At 48.8% G+C, this 18,680-nt stretch overlaps 1 protein-coding gene across 5 annotated transcripts; it reads left to right on the top strand.

The window, feature by feature from the left end:
* The first annotated feature begins 417 nt into the window (after nt 1–417).
* ITGA10 (integrin subunit alpha 10) lies at nt 418–17,242 on the top strand. 5 transcript variants are annotated; one of them, XM_081495085.1, is made up of 30 exons: nt 483–610; nt 2,095–2,206; nt 2,406–2,515; nt 3,099–3,190; nt 3,417–3,531; nt 4,458–4,585; nt 4,759–4,907; nt 6,037–6,187; nt 6,337–6,502; nt 6,639–6,712; nt 6,957–7,101; nt 7,308–7,456; nt 7,691–7,834; nt 7,970–8,173; nt 8,899–9,029; nt 9,438–9,604; nt 9,701–9,843; nt 10,266–10,379; nt 10,582–10,667; nt 10,822–10,963; nt 11,122–11,214; nt 11,376–11,452; nt 11,611–11,700; nt 12,135–12,219; nt 12,388–12,501; nt 12,764–12,844; nt 13,001–13,114; nt 14,808–14,903; nt 15,179–15,292; nt 15,588–17,242. In XM_081495085.1, exons 1-30 carry the CDS (start codon nt 559–561, stop codon nt 15,651–15,653), a joined length of 3,504 nt encoding a protein of 1,167 aa, XP_081351211.1. In that variant the 5' UTR covers nt 483–558; the 3' UTR covers nt 15,654–17,242. The 5 variants fall into 5 exon arrangements, with proteins under 5 accessions (XP_081351213.1, XP_081351211.1, XP_081351212.1 ...); XM_081495086.1 differs by having other exon boundaries at nt 8,926–9,029; XM_081495089.1 differs by having other exon boundaries at nt 8,926–9,029; nt 11,614–11,700.
* Nucleotides 17,243–18,680: the final 1,438 nt, after the last annotated feature.

Below are 18,680 nucleotides of genomic sequence, written 5' to 3' on the forward strand. Positions count from 1 at the left end.
GCTTAATACCATAGGTAGCATAGGCTAAGAGTCACAAGCAGAACTAAGTGGAGTGAGTGAGTCTTAGTTTGTGGGCAGGCTGTGTCTTCGCTTGTTCGGACTCTGAGTAGGAGGGGAAATGGTATCACTGTTACCAACTCTTTCATTTTCCATATTCCAGATTGAGATAAGTAAGATTAGGAGGTAAAAAGAATCTATTTCCTACTCCTATCTTCTTTTCCAAACTCGGGGAAAGCATTATTGCTTCCAACAACAAAGGACAGAAAAAAAGGAATAGAAAGAAATGACAGAAAGTCAAAGAGTTATGTTCCCTATGGAAACTGAGATGACGCCTCCAGGGGGCAGCACCAAGGCAGAGAAATACACTAAAATCACTCATTCCTCCTTTCCTTGGGCTAGGGCTCCCCACAGTTCCCCACCATCACTCCTCCCATTCCTTCCAACTTTATTTTTAGCTGCTGGTGGGAGGGGGCAGGATGGGAGGGAAAGTAAAGAAAACAGAGAAGGAGAGGGACAGAGGCAGAGAGGACTTCTCACACGGACAGAGAACATCAAGGCATGGAATTCCCCCTCATCCCTCACCTGTTCTTGCCCCTGATGTTCCTGACAGGTGAGGGAGGTTAACTTCTTGGTTTCTGGTGGGAATGGAAGATACACAGATTTTTGGCCTTGGGACCTTTACGGTTAAAATTCTTTGGGAGTTAGGTGGTGAGGTTAACTGGTTCTGTGTTTTATGTGTGTGTGTGTGTGTGTGTACGTGTGTACATGCGTGCGCATGCATGCATGGGTTTGCATTCTTAATGCCCACACATATGACTGCCTGGCAAAGGCTGACGCTGTCCACTGCCTTGTGTAATATTTGTGTCCAATTATATAAAACTTTGTCCTAAACCTTGGAGTCGACCAAAAAGAAACATGATGTGAACTTCTGCATGGCTAGTCTGATTACTATCACCCACCCCCACCCCTCCCTAATTCTCCCTATCCTTGGTGGTCTCTGGGCTCCTGAGGCATAACTAACAGTGTGGTCAGAACTCTGGGTTTATCTAACCAATGAGCTACAGTTACTGGTCGTATAACCCTGCCAGCTTCCCAGATGCAATAAGGCTCACATACAAAATACCTTTCTGAAAATGAGCATGTTTTGAGACAGAGCAATAGCCATTGGTGAAAGTGGTGGTGGGGTGGCCTGAGATGGGTTATTTGAAGGAGCAAGTCGCATGGAAAGAAGCATGGGAGGGACAAGAGGCCTGGAATTTTTCATCAGTGCCCTGTAATTTTTGTTTCTTAAAATACCAGCTCTGATTTTAAGCGGGTTGGGGTTGGGAGGGAAGAGTCAGCCAGGACATGATTGCGGGGGTCTTCAGAATGGGCTGAGAGTTGAGGAAGAAATGCAAGCAGGCAGGGGGCGTCAGGAGGGGGATGAGTTAGGAAGCAGATGGTGAGAAACTTTGGGAGTGATGGGACCCTTAGAAAGGATGGATGGCAAACCATGTGTGTAGGCAGGCAAGTGGCTCTACCCAGTTAATTACCACTGAGGTTTCCAGGGCTGGAAGCAACCAAAGACCTAGACACTAGAGAAAGAGAGTGAGAGAGTAACAATGATACTGGGAGTCAAGAAGAAACGAGAAGAGACTCAAAACATGCCGTGTTCTCTAATCTCCTCTTGTTCTCCCTATGGTCCTGGATTTGGGTAGAATTTGGAAAGAACAGTTGTTCTAGGGCTGCAGAAAGGCAACACTCACTTGGCCTGGAGAGGAGGATGTGTAGGAGGAATGATGTAGAAAAGAGGAAGTTGCCTCTTCCAGGCATGTCTGTGAATGAGATTTCAAGGATAGGAATGGAAATACAGCTGTGCAACAGCATGGCAGAGGGCCACAGCTTAGACATCTCTACCCAAACACAGGAAGGAAATCATCCTTGCTTGGAGCTCTGAGTGCATGACATTGATGGAGTCCAGGGCAGCTTGTAAGACGAAGGGAGTTGGGCTGAGATCAGTATGTTCCCTTCACGGCTTTTCTCTGGCTTTTCCTCTGTGCACTCATTAGCCTTTCTGACTGCTTCCTGCTAACCTTATGATCCTGGCCCCCCCAGGTCTCTGCTCCCCCTTTAACCTGGACGTGCATCGCCCACGCCTATTTCTAGGCCCACCGGAGGCTGAATTTGGATACAGTGTCTTACAACATGTTGGGGGTGGACGACGATGGTGAGGAGGAAACCAGAGGCCCAAGGGATTGGGACTAGAGCACAGCTGTTAAAGGGGAGGCAAGGTGGATGGAAATATAAACTAACCTGGTTCTTTGGAAGTGACTGGGGCTCTAGACTTGCTGTCACCACGCCCTTTCCCTCGGGCCTATCTCAAGTGTCATATTCACACTGTGCTTGTATTCATTTCCTCCCCCCAGGATGCTGGTGGGTGCCCCCTGGGATGGGCCTTCAGGTGACCGAAGGGGGGACGTTTATCGCTGCCTTGTAGGGGGCTCCCACAGTGCCCCATGTGCCAAGGGCCACTTGGGTAAGAAGATTCCTCACTCTTCTAACCCCTAACCTTAATATACTAGTGGCTTTGATGCCTTACATCTCACTTCTTTTTAAAAAAATTTTTTTGGATTATAGTTAATTTACAATGTTGTGTTATTTTCAAGTGTACAGCAAAATGGTTCAGTTATACATACCCATATATCCATTCTTTTTCAGATTCTTTTCTCATATAGGTTATTACAGAATGTTGAGTAGAGTTCCCTGTGCTATACAGTAGGTCCTTGTTGGTTATCTATTTTATATTAATAGTGTGTGTATGTTAATCTCAAGCTCCTAATTTATCCCCCAACCCACATTTCCCCTTTGGTAACCATAAATGTGTTTTCTAAGTCTGTGAGTCTGTTTTTGTTTTGTAAACAAGTTCATTTATATAGTTAAAAAAATTAGATTCCACATATGAGTGATATCACACCTCACTTATTCACCTCCATATCCCACACACTCCTTGTTCCTGACTTGATCCTGACCCCTTCTCATCCTCTTCCAAAATCACCTTGAACTCAGCCACCCCATCTGTGACTTTGTGACCTCATGTTCTTCCACTCCCCTTCAACCAGGTGACCATCCACTGGGAAATTCATCTCGTCCTGCTGTGAATATGCACCTGGGGATGTCTCTGTTAGAGACAGGTGGCAATGGGGGATTCATGGTAAGCTAAGGAAGGAGTGGTGGCAGGGTCTCTGAAGGTTCATGGTAGAGAAAAGGGCAGTCTGGTAAGGGAAACTGGTCTATGGGGAGAGGTCAAGGAGTTAAAAACCCTAGAAAGCAAGAAAGGAAATCTCGGGGAGTGGTCTCACTGCCTCCTTTGACAAGGAGCATATTCTGAGGGTGCCCTTGCAAGCCTGGGAGTAATTGTTTCCCTTACCAATCCCCAGGCTTGTGCCCCTCTCTGGTCTCGTGCTTGCGGCTCATCTGTCTTCAGTTCTGGAATATGTGCCCGAGTAGATGCTTCGTTCCGGCCCCAGGGCAGCCTGGCACCCACCGCACAACGTGAGCCAGGAGAAGGGCCCGAGTCCCCAGAATGGGGGGTGCAGGGTGGGAAAAAGATGGGACCTCAGTGTATGATGCTTGACCAGGAAACTGCATAGCTATCCTCACTGCGACCTAACGTGTCTGCGAAGGCTCCATGTTTCCTAACAGTAGAATTCAGACTCTTTACCAGGGCATCAAGACTCCATGAACTGATTTAGTTCAGTCACTCAGTTGTGTCCAAACTGATTTAACCAGCTTCAGAACTCAACTCACACTATATCCCTCCATACCCTACACCTTGGCCATAGCCTTCACTTCACCTTTCTTGTATATGTCGTCTGTTTTTATACCTCCATCTCCTTTTATTTAAAGTGTTCTCCACCCAAATGCCTTTCCTTATATTCTCCTCAAACATCTCCAGTCTTCAATATCTTCTCAGTTGCTGCCTCCTTTTATTCCCCACCATCAGAACTGATCCTCTATTGTTCTCTCACAACATAAAATGGTGCTAAGTTTCTACTCGTGCTTAATTCCATCTTCGTTGTTTTTGAGTCAGCTGTACGTATTCCCATCTTCTCTTTTATTCAGTTCTATATTTACCTAGGACTGGGTAATCTTCCTTGTATGTAAGAAGTGCCTAATAGTTTGAATTAAATGTGCCCTCCTGTGACACAGTGGTAAAGAACCTGCCTGCCAATGCAGGAGACGTGGGTTCAATCCCTGGGTCAGGAAGATCCCCTGGAAAAGGAAATGGCAACCCATTCCAGTATTCTTGCCTGGGAAATCTCATGGACAAAGAAGCCTAGTGGGCTATAGTCTATGGGGTCACAAAGAGTCAGACACAATTGAATGACTAACACTTTCCTGTGACCTCTTTCCTAGTTGCCCTCATGCCCAATATTCTTTGCCCCTCTGTTCCCCATCACCATTACCCCTTCTCCTAGGCTGCCCCACATACATGGATGTCGTCATTGTCTTGGATGGCTCCAACAGCATCTACCCTTGGTCTGAAGTTCAGACCTTCCTACGAAGACTGGTAGGGAGATTGTTTATTGACCCGGAACAGATACAGGTAAGAGAAGGCAGGATGGATGGGCATGGAGGGAAGAATCAGGGAGAGAGAAGATAAATGTAGACAGTATCTTCAGTAGTATCCAGGTGCTCATCTCCCCTCCCTCACATACTTTCTTCTCCCTCCCTCTGCCCATTACACACACTCCATCAGAGTGCACACTTTATTCTCAGGTGGGACTGGTACAGTATGGAGAGAGCTCTGTCCATGAGTGGTCCCTGGGAGATTTCCGAACCAAGGAAGAAGTGGTGAGAGCAGCAAGGAACCTGAGCCGGCGAGAGGGACGAGAAACAAAGACTGCTCAAGCAATAATGATGGCCTGGTGAGACACTGTGAAGGGGAGTTTGGGAGGCCAGAAGGGTTAGGGGAAGGTTTGGAGTGCAGTGTGTATATCCCTACATGTGTTGCTTGCTTATGTTTGTTTGCATGCTAATGGTAGGTGGGGTGAATCTAAATTGCCCATCATTGCATTCCTCATTGCCTTTCTACAAAGTGTCTGTTTGTGTCTCTCCATGTTTCTGCTTTACATCTGCAGATGGAATTCTGTCTGTATATCTCCACTCCCCCTTTTTTTAAAAAAAGATTTATTTGTTATTTATTTATTTTTGGCTGCGCTAGGTCTTTGTTGCTACGTGCAGGCTTTCTCTAGTTGCAACGAGCAGGCGCTACTCTTCGTTGCAGTGCACGGGCTTCTCACTGTGGTTACCTCTCTTGTGGCTCATGGGCTTAACTGCTCTGTGGCATATGGAACCTTCCTGAACCAGGGATCAAACCTGTGTCCCTTGCATTGGCAGGCGGATTCTCAACCACTGAGCCACCAGGGAAGCCCCTTCACTCCCACTTTGATGTTGGCCCTTGGGTTCTCCACCACTCATGTCCTCACCCATTTTCCAAACGCGACAAAACTCATCTCTGGGAAGACTCCCCTGACCTGACCATTCTTTATTCTACGTACTGGTGGCTCAGCTGGTAAAGAATCTGCCTGCAATGCAGGAGACATAGGTTCATTTCTTGTGTTGGGAAGGTTCCCTGGAGAAGGGAATGGCAACCCACTCCAGTATTCTTGCTTGGAGGATTCCATGGACAGAAGAGCCTGGCAGGCAGGCTACATATTCCATGGGGTCCAAAGATTTGGTTGCGACTAACACTTTCACTTTTTTCCCCTCACCCTTAATATTTATCCCCCTAAATACAATATTTGCTGAATGAATCTATGAGCGGATGGATTTTATACTTATTTGCATTGATGATATGCTGCTCTGTATGTTAGAAGACACCCCAACACTTGAGCTTTTATTACTGTGTGCCAGTCTCTATGCTAAACAGTTGGGGAAATGGGCTAAAAGGCAAAAGGTCTGAACTCAGTGAATGGCTGACATTGTTAAGTACTGTGTATGTGTATCTATCTGCACACATCTGATCACACCTCACTCCTTTGTTTCTCTTCTCAGCACAGAAGGATTCAGTCAGTCCCGCGGGGGCCGACCAGAGGCTGCCAGGCTACTGGTGGTTGTCACTGATGGAGAGTCCCATGATGGAGAGGAGCTTCCCACAGCACTACAGGCCTGTGAGGCTGGAAGAGTGACACGCTATGGGATTGCCGTGAGAATCAACTCTGGATCTGGAAGGATGGAAGGGGGTGGGGATGGTGACACTTAGGACTGGGAACTTAAGAAAAATAGATATTGATAACTTCCCAGACCACTCACACCATACAACTAACAGACCCCACCTTGATCTCCTGACCCAAGGTTCTTGGTCACTACCTCCGACGGCAGCGAGACCCCAGTTCTTTCCTGCGAGAAATCAGAGCTATCGCCAGTGATCCAGATGAGAAATTCTTCTTCAATGTCACAGATGAAGCAGCACTGACTGACATTGTGGATGCATTAGGGGACCGGATTTTTGGCCTTGAGGGTAATGATTACCCTGGAGAAAAAGAGGACAGGGCAGGGGGAGTTCTGGGGTATAGATGGGGTTTTGGAAAAAGTTTATTAGGTCAAAGGGGGAACCATCTTCCCTTATATGGCTTCAATGTTTTCTTATATTCCAGGGTCCCATGGAGAAAATGAAAGCTCCTTTGGGCTGGAAATGTCTCAGATTGGTTTCTCTACTCATCAGCTAAAGGTTGGACAGACTCTTGACACCCCCCATGACCCTTCTCAACACCTGACTCCTTCCAGCCTCTAACTCAGACAACTTCAATCCCAGTGCTCTTCTACACTGCCCCTTTAACTGATGTCCATGCTGACCTTCCCATGCCTTTCCAACCAACCCCAGTCTGCCCTCAGTGACCCTCTCACTCCTGGAGAGTTTTTTCTTCTTATTCCCCACTGTCTTTTCAGCGACCCCATCTGGTTCTCCCCTACAGGATGGGATTCTCTTTGGAATGGTGGGGGCTTATGACTGGGGGGGCTCAGTGTTATGGCTTGAAGAAGGTCGCCGCCTCTTCCCACCACGGACAGCCCTGGAAGATGAATTCCCCCCTGCATTGCAAAACCATGCAGCCTACCTGGGTGAGTAGCAGAGAGCTACAAAAGATTAGAGGGTGGCAGGGAAAAATGCTTCCTCAGTGGGGGCTATCAGGTATTCACTGCTAACTCATGCAGTTTCTCACTGATCTGCTGCGTTCCTTGGGACCCCCTTCTGTGCCTTCAGGGAACCCTCCTACTCTGACCCCATTTTCTTTCCCTTTCACCCCTGATTCCTTGTCCACTTCTAGGTTACTCTGTTTCCTCCATGTTTTTGCGGGGTGGTCGCCGCCTTTTTCTCTCAGGGGCTCCTCGGTTTAGACATCGAGGAAAGGTCATCGCCTTCCAACTTAAGAAAGATGGGGCTGTGAGGGTCGCCCAGAGCCTCCAGGGGGAGCAGGTAGGGCATCCAAGGTGGGGGGTGAGGCCCTTGGGTCCCCAGGGACTCCAGGCTGCTGGGGGAGGGACTCCAGGCTATGGGGGAAGATGGTGAAGGGGCAAGAGAGGGGCGTTAGACATGTGTGATGAATTCTGATTGTTAGGGATGTGAGGACCAGATCGGCAGGTGCTTCCCACTTGTCCATAATTTTGCCTTCCCTTTCCCCTGGGATCCCCACTGCCCACCACTCTCCAGATTGGCTCGTACTTTGGCAGTGAACTCTGCCCATTGGACATTGACGGGGATGGAACAACTGATGTCTTACTTGTGGCTGCCCCCATGTTCCTGGGGCCCCAGAACAAGGAGACAGGACGTGTTTATGTGTATCTGGTGGGCCAGGTGAGACTTGCTGGGATGGCCTAGAACTTGTCTGTGGGGGGTAGAGGGGGGAGGGGAGGCACATACATTTGAGGGCTGGCCGACAGGTCAGGACTCTCTGATCAGCACCTTCTGTCTTCTGCTCACCGCCACTAGCCATCCTTGCTGACACTCCAGAGAACACTTCAGCCAGAATCCCCCCAGGATGCTCGGTTTGGCTTTGCCATGGGTGCTCTTCCTGATTTGAATCAAGATGGTTTTGCTGACGTGGCTGTGGGGGCGCCCCTGGAGGATGGGCACCGTGGAGCCCTGTACCTCTATCACGGGGCCCAGAGAGGAGTCAGGCCGCATCCTGCACAGGTCAGAAGAGCCCCGATGAAGCAGGGGCATGGTGGGGGGAAGGGGGTACACACTATTTTCTTATCATTGTTCCCCTGGGCTTGAGACCCAAACTGAGCAAGTGCCTATTTTTTATTGTTTACTTTTATTTATTTATTTTTGGCTGGGCTGAGTCTTTGTTGCTTTTGTAAGGGCTTTCTCTAGTTGTGGTGAGTGGAGGCTACTCTTTGTTTAGGTGCTTGGCCTTCTGACTGCGGTGACTTCTCTTGTTGCGGAGCACGGGCTCTAGGCTCTCAGACTTCAGTAGTTGTGGCCCACAGGCTCAGTAGCTGTGGCTCACAGGTCTGAGTGTGCAGGCTTCAATAGTTGCAGCACAAGGGCTCGGTAGTTGTGACTCTCGGGCTCTAGAGCGCAGGCTCAGTAGTTGTGGCACATGGGGTTAGTTGCTCTGCAGCATGTGGAATCTTCCCGGACTAGGGATTGAACCCATGTTCCCTACATTGGCAGTGGAGTCTTATCCACCTGGGAAGTCCAACAGGTGCCTTTGTTTTTTTTTTTTTTAATCAGTAGTCAAAAAGATGAGGCAATGGGGCAGGAAACATATTGCTATACTAGGGACTCCTGAACATACAAAAGTTTTTCTCCTTCCTCCTCATGCTTGAGGGGAGAATTAGAAAAAGGCAGTTGGGAGGCCTCAGAAACCAGGTGTGTGAGTCCCTGCTCAGTCTCTCCTCTCTCCCTCTCAGCGGATTGCTGCTGTCTCCATGCCGCAGGCCCTCAGCTACTTTGGCCGCAGTGTGGATGGCCGGCTCGATCTAGATGGTGACGACCTGGTCGATGTGGCTGTGGGCGCCCAAGGGGCAGCCGTCCTGCTTAGGTGAGCAGTCCTGGCTTAGGCAGCAGTGGACAACATGGCACAGCTGTTAAAAGCAAGGGCTTTGGAGTCACAGATTTACATCTGGCTTCTTGATCAACTTACTCTGTGCCTCCATTCTCCTAGTTTATAAAATGGGAATAATAACTATACCTGCCTTATAGGCTTGTGGTGAGGATTAAATGTGATAATCCATATAAAGACCAAAACACCATTCCTAGAGCACATGGCAAGTGCTTATTGAATATCGGCTATTAGCTTACTTGTGTCCAAAGGTTCAGGTGAGGCTGGCTCATGTGTCGCCCAGCTCCTTATTCTTTCCTTTGACCTCAGGGAGGCAAATACTGGGGATTGCCTTTCTCTAAGGGCTTTCCTCCCATGGTTAGACTTTCTTTCCCACCCTGTTCCCAGCTCCCGGCCTATTGTCCACCTGGCCCCTTCACTAGATGTGACCCCGCCTGCCATCAGCGTGGTTCAGAGGGACTGTAAGCGGCGAGGCCAGGAGGCAACCTGTCTGTCCGCAACCCTTTGCTTCCAAGTGACCTCCCGTACTCCTGGCCGCTGGGATCACCGATTCCGTGAGTGACTAGAGTGCACCCTGGGCAGCAGTCCAACCCCTCCCTGCCCTAGTCTCAGGACCCCTCTCCACCCGCACTCTTGCCCACCCCATTCAGATTTGCAGTTCACAGCATCGCTGGACGAGTGGACAACTGCAACTCGGGCAGTGTTCGACGGCTCTGGCCAGAGGCTGTCCCCTCGGCGGCTCCGGCTCAATGTGGGGAATGTCACTTGTGAGCAACTGCACTTCCATGTGCTGGTGAGGAGGGGGCAGGAACTGCTTGGCATCAGGGCCTGGGAGTGAGAGGAAGGCTGCATCAGAGGAGGAGATTCTGTTGGATCGGCAAGAAATCTGAAGCGGGAAAAGTGAGAGTTCAGACTTTGGAGGCAGGCTGATCTGGGTTTGAATCCTGCTCTGCCATTTTCACACCTGTGCATTCTGACAAGTCAGATCACCTGCAAACCTTAGTTTCCTTGCCTGAAAAGGGGAGATTAATAATAACAACATTATAGGAGTTGTCTTAGAATTAAATGTAATAGTATTGATAAAACCTTAGGATAGTACCTAGCACACAGGAAGTGCTCAGTAAATGACCAGTGTAATTATCACATTCTACCAAGATTCCTGGGTCGTCTCCCTTACCCTGGTTCCCCATGATCCTTCACTCTGGTTTCTCTCAGGATACATCAGATTACCTCCGGCCAGTGTCCGTGACTGTGACCTTTGCTTTGGACAACACCACAAAGCCAGGGCCCGTGCTGGATGAGGGCTCACCCACCTCCATCCGAAAGCTGGTCAGCAGTGCCAAGCCCTGCCCTGCCCCCGCGTCGCCACATTGCGCTTCTCAGTGAATTCAAGAGAAAGGGGTGGGGGCAGACATGAGATCACAGTGGAATCTGACGGAGGCACCCACTCTTCTCTTTTCACTTGTCCTCCAATCCCATTCCTTTCTCCCATGCCTTCCTCTCAGTCCTCAGCCCCTTCTCTCTCCTCTAGGTCCCCTTCTCCAAGGACTGTGGCCCTGACAATGAATGTGTCACAGATTTGGTACTTCAAGCTAATATGGACATCAGAGGCTCCAGGTGGGATGGACATGAATGGGCCAAACTGGGCTGACTTGAGACAGACCAGAAGGGACTTGAAGGCAGATGGAGGGCTGTTTCTTGCCCAGGAAAACAGAAGTGTGGCTTCTGGCTCTCTTTCAACTCTGGGCTGTCCTTTATCCACCACTCCTAGGAAGGACCCATTCGTGGTTCGAGGTGGTCGGCGGAAAGTGCTGGTGTCAGCAACTCTGGAGAACAAGAAGGAGAATGCCTACGACACTAGCCTGAGTCTCAGCTTCTCCAGAAACCTCCACCTGTCCAGTTTCACTCCTCAGGTGCCCTTGGAAAAGGGAGTTCAGGGGAATCAGGGAAGGAGGAAGACAATTGGAGTGCTGGCTATGAGGGCCTCTGGGAAAGGCTGTGTTTAGAGGCCGCAGGCAAGAGGGCAGTCGCAGCCCCAACACAGCCTTCACCCTGCTTCCTCTGTTCTCAGAGCAACAGCCCAGTGAAGGTGGAGTGTGCAGCCCCCTCCCCTCATGCCCGGCTCTGCAGCGTGGGGCATCCTGTCTTCCAAATGGGAGCCAAGGTGAGTCAGGACCCAGGGTGAGAAGGGGGCTTTGAGAGATCAGGGGCTGGAATCTGCAGGGCTTGGGCGTTTAGGGAAGGAGGCTCACAGATGGGCTCCCATTCCTCTGTAGTTGTCCCATGAAGAGAAATCTACCATGTCCCCATGTCCCTTGCCCCTAGGTGACCTTCCTGCTAGAGTTTGAGTTTAGCTGCTCCTTCCTCCTGAGCCAGGTCCTTGTGAGGCTGACGGCCACCAGGTGAGAGAAGTGGGCATCTCCTCCTAGCCCTCTCCTGTTAGGTCTTGATGATGGTGGTGTGGGAGTGAGGGTAGGGGTGGAAGCAGCATGACTCCCTCACTCCAGAGAAGGGTGTCTGAGACAGGGCTGGGGTGTGAGCCTCCCCTTTGACCCTACAGCAGTAGCCTGGAAAGAAATGGAACGCTTCGAGATAACACAGCCCAGACCTCAGCCTACATTCAGTATGAGCCTCACCTCATATTCTCCAGGTATGGCTCAGCTCCTCACTGGGACCCCATTCTGACCCCAGACTTGTCCTCTTTATTTTCGCTCCCTCTCCCTCCATGTGCTTCAGTGTTTCCGAACACCAAACTCTTGGGGTTGCCCCATCTTTTTGGCTTTAATCCCACTCATGCTAAACGTTCTCTTATAAGCATTTCTCTTTCCTAGGTATCGGTATACCTATGCATCCTAGTTGTAGGGCTTTGCTGGGCCCTGGGGGTTGGAGCTGGGGTGGTGGGATGTGGCCATAAAGTTTATGCCAAGTCTGTGTCATATTTCATTTCTGTCTTCGCTGTGTATCCCCATATCTTTATCCATGTGCCGGCCCTTCCTACCATGAATTTATCCGTGTGCTGATTGTGTGCCCGTGTTTCTGTGTCATGGCTGTGATCATGCACTTCCTGACTTGGTGTCCACGCAGTGAGTCCACTCTGCACCGCTATGAGGTCCACCCATATGGAACCCTCCCAGTGGGCCCTGGCCCTGAATTTAAAACCACTCTTAGGGTGAGAAGCCAGAGGGACCTTGGCATGAGCAGAGGGATGGAGAGGAGTCCTGGGAAAAGGATGGGAAGGGTCTCTCTTAGATTTCAGTGGCATCGAGGGTAAAGTGGAACAGGTGAGGAAGGGTCTTTCTCTGTCTCTCACCTCTTCCTTTTCCAATCCTCCTTTTAGGTTCAGAATCTTGGCTGCTATGTGGTCAGCGGCCTCATCATCTCAGCCCTCCTTCCAGCTGTGGCCTATGGAGGCAATTACTTCCTGTCACTGTCTCAAGTCATCACTAACAATGTGAGTCTGGCCTGGGGGCCTGTGGAACCCTGCCACCTTAATCTGCTGGACTTACCCAGCTCCTCATCTGCTGGGTCTCTGCTCTCAGGGATCCTCCCTCTCTGGTCAGGGAGGGGGCTTTCTTTTCCATACGTACCTTCTTTGAGAAGAAAGAGATTACTCAGGGAAGAACTTCAAGAGTGTGGGTGGTGTGCTCCTGCTCAGCCTGGAGGGGCCGGCCTCTTGCCATCCAGGGGATCCCTCAAGTTGGCTCTTCTTCTAGGCAAGCTGCACAGTCCAGAACCTGACCGAACCCCCAGGCCCCCCTGTGCATCCAGAGGAGCTTCAACACACAAGCAGGCTGGTATGAGTCACAGGGCGGGGGTGAAGAAGGTATCCAGAGCAGGAATGCAGGGAGGAGCAGTGGAGTTCAGAGCTTTGGGGTGGAAGGTAGAGCCCAGAGTAGGGCATGGGGATTGTTCCCCCTCCAAGGTTCTGATCTGTCTCTCTCTTCCGGTAGAATGAGAGCAATACCCACTGCCAGGTTGTGAGGTGCCACCTTAGGCGGCTGGCAAAGGGGACGGAAATCTCTGTTGGACTACTGAGACTGGTTCACAATGAATTTTTCCGGAGGGTAAACTTTTCCTTTTCTACTACTCTCCCCTGCTGCTGCTAACTGGGACTTTTAGCACAGGCATTTCAGAGACAGACTCATGTTCAAGTTTGAGCTTTGCCTCCTACTAGCAAAGTTATTTCATTTTTATAGGCTTCTTTCTCCTCATCTCTAAAATAAGGAAGAAATCTCATCTACTTCATGAGGTTGTTGTAAAGAACAAACTAATGAGATGCACTCACTCAAAGCTAGTTACTGTTCTTGTATTTTCCTCCATTTATCATCTCGTAGTGTTATTATCATTAATGTATATAGGATACCTAAATTCAGTCAATCCATCAAATGCCTACTATGTAAAAGGCCCTGTGTTATATATATATACTCCCCTGTGACTAAGGAGAATATCCCCAACATTTAGCATCATGGCTTCCCAGATGACACTAGTGAAAGGTTCCCAGGTAAAGAACATGCCTGCCAATATAGGAGACGTAATATATGCAGGTTTGATCCCTGGGTTGGGAAGATCTCCTGGAAAAGGAAATGGCAACCCGTTCCGGTATCCTTGCCTGGAAAATTCCATGGACAGAGGAGTCTGGCAGGCTACAGTCCATGGAGTTGCAAAGAGTCAGACACGACTGAGCATGTCTAGTTAACTCATTATAGTGATTTAATATATTTTTATTAAATGAACCTGTAAAGAGTTAATATTACATGTAGGATATGCATAGAGGGTAGTGGGAAGTGGTATTGTATAGTGAAAGGGATCTAAATTATGAAAATTCTTTAAAGCTGAGGAGTTAAATTTAACATGATAGGCAGTCAGGAGTCAGTGTGAGTTCCTTAGCAGGGCAATGACATCTTAATTATAACAGCTGTTTAGTACTAGGGGTTTATATTGTACTTTCCTATGTGCCGTCTACTTTGAATAATATAAGATCCCTGGAATGTAGGCATTTTTCAGGAAAGTTAAGTCTGACAGACCATCCTTCCCTGAGTCTGATTCTCTCTTTATCTCTCTTTGGTATCCTTTTTTTTCATTCATTTATTTACTCTTTTAACAAAGGTTTATTGAGAAGTTGTGCTAGGCACTAGGGACACATAAGTTACTAACACTTGACCTCAAGGATCTTATAGTTCAACAGAGGTGAAAGAGAAATAAACAGAATATTATAACCTAGTCCAGGGTGATGGGGATTAGGAGGAAACAATTTTTAACTTCCCAGAGGGGATGACATCTAAACTTCAACCTGAAGGAAGGGTAGGAGTTAGCCAAAAAAAGAGGAGTTGAATGCATTTCATGAGGAGTAGAGCATGCAGAGTCTACGAAGGGCCACGGGCTTTCCATCTGTTACCCTTCTCTTTCCCTATCACTCTCCAACCTTTTCTTCTGGTCTTGAGGGTCCTGGAAGTTATCCCCCCAGCCTCATCTTTGCCATTAGGGTCCTGAGACCTGTTCCACCTGATGATGTTGTTGTTAGTCGCTAAGTCGTGTCTGACTTTTTTGCAACCCCGTGGACTGTAGCCCATCAGGCTCCTCTGTCCGTGGGATTTCCCAGGCAAGGATACTAGAGTGGGTTACCATTTTCTTCTCTAGGGGATCTTCCTGAACCAGGGATCGAACCCCAGTCTCCTGCATTGGCAGGCAGGTTCTTTACCACTGAGCCACCAGGGAAGCCCAATCATGGCTCACTTTAAATCTCTTTCCATTCCACAGGCCAGATTCAAGTCTCTGACAGTGGTCAGCACCTTCGAACTGGGCACTGAGGAGGGCAGCGTCCTACTGCTGACTGAAGCCTCTCGGTGGAGTGAGGTGGGGCTGGAGACTGAGTTCGAGAGCTGTGAAACTAGTAAGGGTGGCGATAGCATCAGGGCATCCGTGAGCTTGTTCACAACAGGGGTGTCTTCATTAGGCAGCATTCAGGGAGTCAGAAGTGATCAATCAGAATGGTGGATCCCCCTGCCTCCATTCTGGCCTCAGTTTCTTCCCTTTTATTCTTCTGTTTGGGGGCTGAGTTTGCTACAGTGTGGGGTGAAGCTAACTGGGCAAAAGGGTGCAAGTAAAAACCAGCCGTCCTCTCTATGCAGAGCCTCCTGGAGGTGATTCAGTCCCACCCTGTCCTCATCTCTCTGTGGATCCTCATTGGCAGTGTCCTGGGAGGGCTGCTCCTGCTTGCTCTCCTTGTTTTCTGCCTTTGGAAGGTAAGCACTGCTGAAGTGGACAGTATGGGGCATGGTATCCATAGGTTAAGGTATTCTTGATTACAGCAGGGAAAACTGGGTTTGTGCTGGGCAACTAAGCAGGCTGTGGGTGTCTCCAGATCTCCTTCACTGTCCTCCACGAATCTTAGTTGAATTAAACCAAAGCCAAATAAAATAAATTTGAATCTCATTTTTGGAAGCAGAACAAAACTGAAGGCTTCAGATACCTCTAAGGGCCTTTGGTAGGGTCCCTAGGCAGGGCATATGGTGATGACTCTTATCTCTTTCCCTATAGCTTGGCTTCTTTGCCCGGAAGAAAATCCCCGAGGAAGAAGAAAGAGAAGAGAAATTGGAGCAATGAATGTAGAATAAAGTCCATAAAGACCTCTCTTGCAGCTTCTCCAAAAGACTTGCCTAAGAACAGAAGTTTGGGGGCTCAGATGGGGCAAGAGGAAGAAAGCCTCTGGACTGTCTCCCCAGACCTGCAGCCTGACTTGACTTTTGAGTCTTGAGGATGCTGCTGGCAAGAGATGAGGCCTCACCTCAGACAAGAAGGGCTGGCACTAAAACCAGGAACATTCCCACCCTGTGCTTCCCTCCTTGTGATCCTGGCTGCAGAGCTTACATTGCGGCCTTCGTGTAGGGCCCCTTTTCCCCCCTGTCCCTGGGACTCAAGCATTTTTTTGCCTAGGTCCCTGACTTCTTTCAGATTCCCCCACTACATCCTCCCTCACAGTTTGGAAAGGACGAGGGTTATCTTCCACCATTCCCCCACCTCTCACCTTCCTGCCTTCTCCCCACTCCACAGGAGAGCGCTGACGTTGGCTTGAACGAAGTAAAGTCAACATCTGCTGCTTTCCTGTGGAGTCTGGTGATTCAGAGGGCCGGATGGGGAGAGTCAACAGGAAAAAAGGAGGGAGGAGGAAAAGCCACAAGAGACATTCTGTACAATTCCAAGAAACAGAGAAGCCTTTAGACAGGCAACTGCCATTCCCCCTGAAACCCGAGACTTTCGTGGCGCACTCGCCCGCCCTCAGGTGCTGGTGAAAGGGAACTGCTCCAGGCCTTCTGGGCAAGGGTTTCCCAGCTCTGCAGCCTTCCCTGGGAGCAAAGCCAGGGCTGGGTGCCGGATTCTCTGGAGCCAGGAGCCCCCATGTGGCTAGAGCTGGAATAACAGGGAAGACTGGATGCTCCAGGCAGTTTTTTCCTCCCAGGCCTCACACCCTCTTGAGCCCTTCTTGGAGTCCTTATAGAAACTAGAGAGAAGGGACAGGATTGCTGCTTGATGGTGGGAAACCCTTTCACCTTACTAGATTTGGGAGGCAGCAGCGCCAAGGGGTCTGAACAAGTGGGGTCTTAATTAAGGAAGAAGCTGAAGAAGGTGGGAAGAGGTCTCTGGGAAGCAAGCCCTTACTTGTTTGGCACTGGTTATATAGCACAAATAGCTCCTAGGAAATATTTCTGGGGCATCTCCAGCCATGCCTTGTGAGGCTTCTCTGGTGGCATCAGTTTGCCAGCCCTTGCTTGATGTTTACTGGAAATTCCCAAGTTAATTTCTATCTCTGAACAACCCCCACCCTCCACCCCCCACCCCCAACTCTCACTTTTTGGTCATGGCCAGTAAAGGGAAGTGGATGCTCCTTGACAACTGGGTAACTTGCAGTTCTTTGTAACCAAGACTTGGGATACCAAAGTCAGATATTGGTTTCCAGAGAGCAGCTCTGACAGCCACTTGAAGAATCAACACCCATTTACAGCCAAGGAGAGAGGGGACCTGACCGGGCAGTTGACTAGCAGCCACAGATTCTTCTCCAGGGTTGTTCTTGAGATCTGGTCAGAGGGTTTATTTTGACTTGTTGCCAACCTTTTATAGACAGCACTGTCTCTGTTTCCTAATAGGGTGGACAGTTTATCAGATGGTCAGAACAAATAAAGTTCAGTATAAAATGACTTCTGGTTCTTCTTGAGTTCCCTGGGATATAGACTGCTCACAAATTGTGAGAGGTGGAGCCTTGATTCACTTGAGACCCTATACAGTTGAATCCCTGGAAGATGAAGTTATGAAGGATTTGACGTGATTTCTGTGACTCTCCTACTGGAGATGTGCCCTAGCCTCCTGCAATCCTCACCTGCTTACGTGAGCATAGAGTGTAAAATGTATAGGTTTGGTTTGGTAAGCACATAGGCCTAGATTGAAATTCCAGGTCTACATGAGCTATATGGCCTTGGGCAAGTCATGACTACCCTGAGGTTCAAATAAGAGGCTGTGTAGAACAGTGGTTAAGAATGAAGACAGACTTGAATTTAAGCTATACCACTTGAAGGGCTTCCCTGGTGGCTCAGTGGCAAAGAACTCATCTGCGAATGCAGGAGATGCAGGCTTGGTCCCTGGTCCAGGATGATCCCCTGGAGAAGGAAATGGCAACCTGCTCCAGTATTCTTGCCTGAGAAATCCCATGGATAGAGAAGCCTGGCGGGCTACAGTACATGGGGTTGCAAAAGAGTTGGACATGATTTATCGACTAAACAACATACCACATAAAACCTGTTGGACATTGAACAGATTAAACTTCTCTAAGTCTTGACTTTCTTGACTTTAAACTTATTAATGTTAGGACTTCCCTGGTGGTCCAGTGGCTAAGACTCCATGCTCCCATTGCAGGGAGCCAGGGTTCAATCCCTGGTCAGGGAACTAGATCCCACATGCTACAAGTAAAGATCCCACATGCTGCTACGAGGATTGAAGATCCCGCAAGTCACAATTAAGATATGGCTCAGCCAAGTAAATATTTAAAAATAAATATTAGGATTGTGAGGACTAAATGAGGTAATTCAAGTAAAGTGAACATATAGTAAGTACTCAATAAATGGTAACTACTGTTATAAAAATAATTTGTTATAAGATAACCTACCCTACATAACCTGCGTTGTGAGGATTGAGAAGGTATATTGAAGCACCAAGTGGTACTCATGATCTGGTGACTTGCCTACTCTTCACAGACTCTCAAGATCTGTTTTCCTATGAGTTATTATCTCCTGCCACTCAATCTTACCCTATGCTTCATCCCCTTTGAAATAAGCCCTCAGGCCCAGAAAGACGATAATTAGGTGATTAACTTAAGGTTCTAATGGTAGAAATCAGATTGATCAGATTGCTTTAGATACCCAGGGTTCTTCTGTTATCCTCAAGGAACATGGGCGCTTCAGCAATGGCCTTCTAGAGACCATGTCTCTATCTTTGTTGCCTAACAAGAGAACAGTGGCCTTTCTAGTTTATTAGGCAGGGACAACCATTCTGTGGCAAGCTGGTGTTATTTTGTAGCTGGAGGATCCACGGTGGCCCGCAGCACATAGGCTATCATTTCATCAACCTTTACAGAGCACACTG

The sequence above is a fragment of the Giraffa tippelskirchi genome, chromosome 5 (genome assembly GCF_054371585.1).
Source record: "Giraffa tippelskirchi isolate mGirTip1 chromosome 5, T2T-mGirTip1v1.2.pri, whole genome shotgun sequence".
In the NCBI taxonomy this organism is placed as follows: domain Eukaryota; kingdom Metazoa; phylum Chordata; class Mammalia; order Artiodactyla; family Giraffidae; genus Giraffa; species Giraffa tippelskirchi.

Bases quoted from the DNA above. Each gene is read 5' to 3' on its own strand.
- ITGA10 (XM_081495085.1), top strand. From the start codon at position 559: ATGGAATTCCCCCTCATCCCTCACCTGTTCTTGCCCCTGATGTTCCTG. The intron at 9,844-10,265 runs GTGAGGAGGGGG...GGTTTCTCTCAG, and splicing joins AACTGCACTTCCATGTGCTG to GATACATCAGATTACCTCCG. The intron at 11,701-12,134 runs GTATGGCTCAGC...GTGTCCACGCAG, and splicing joins CCTCACCTCATATTCTCCAG to TGAGTCCACTCTGCACCGCT.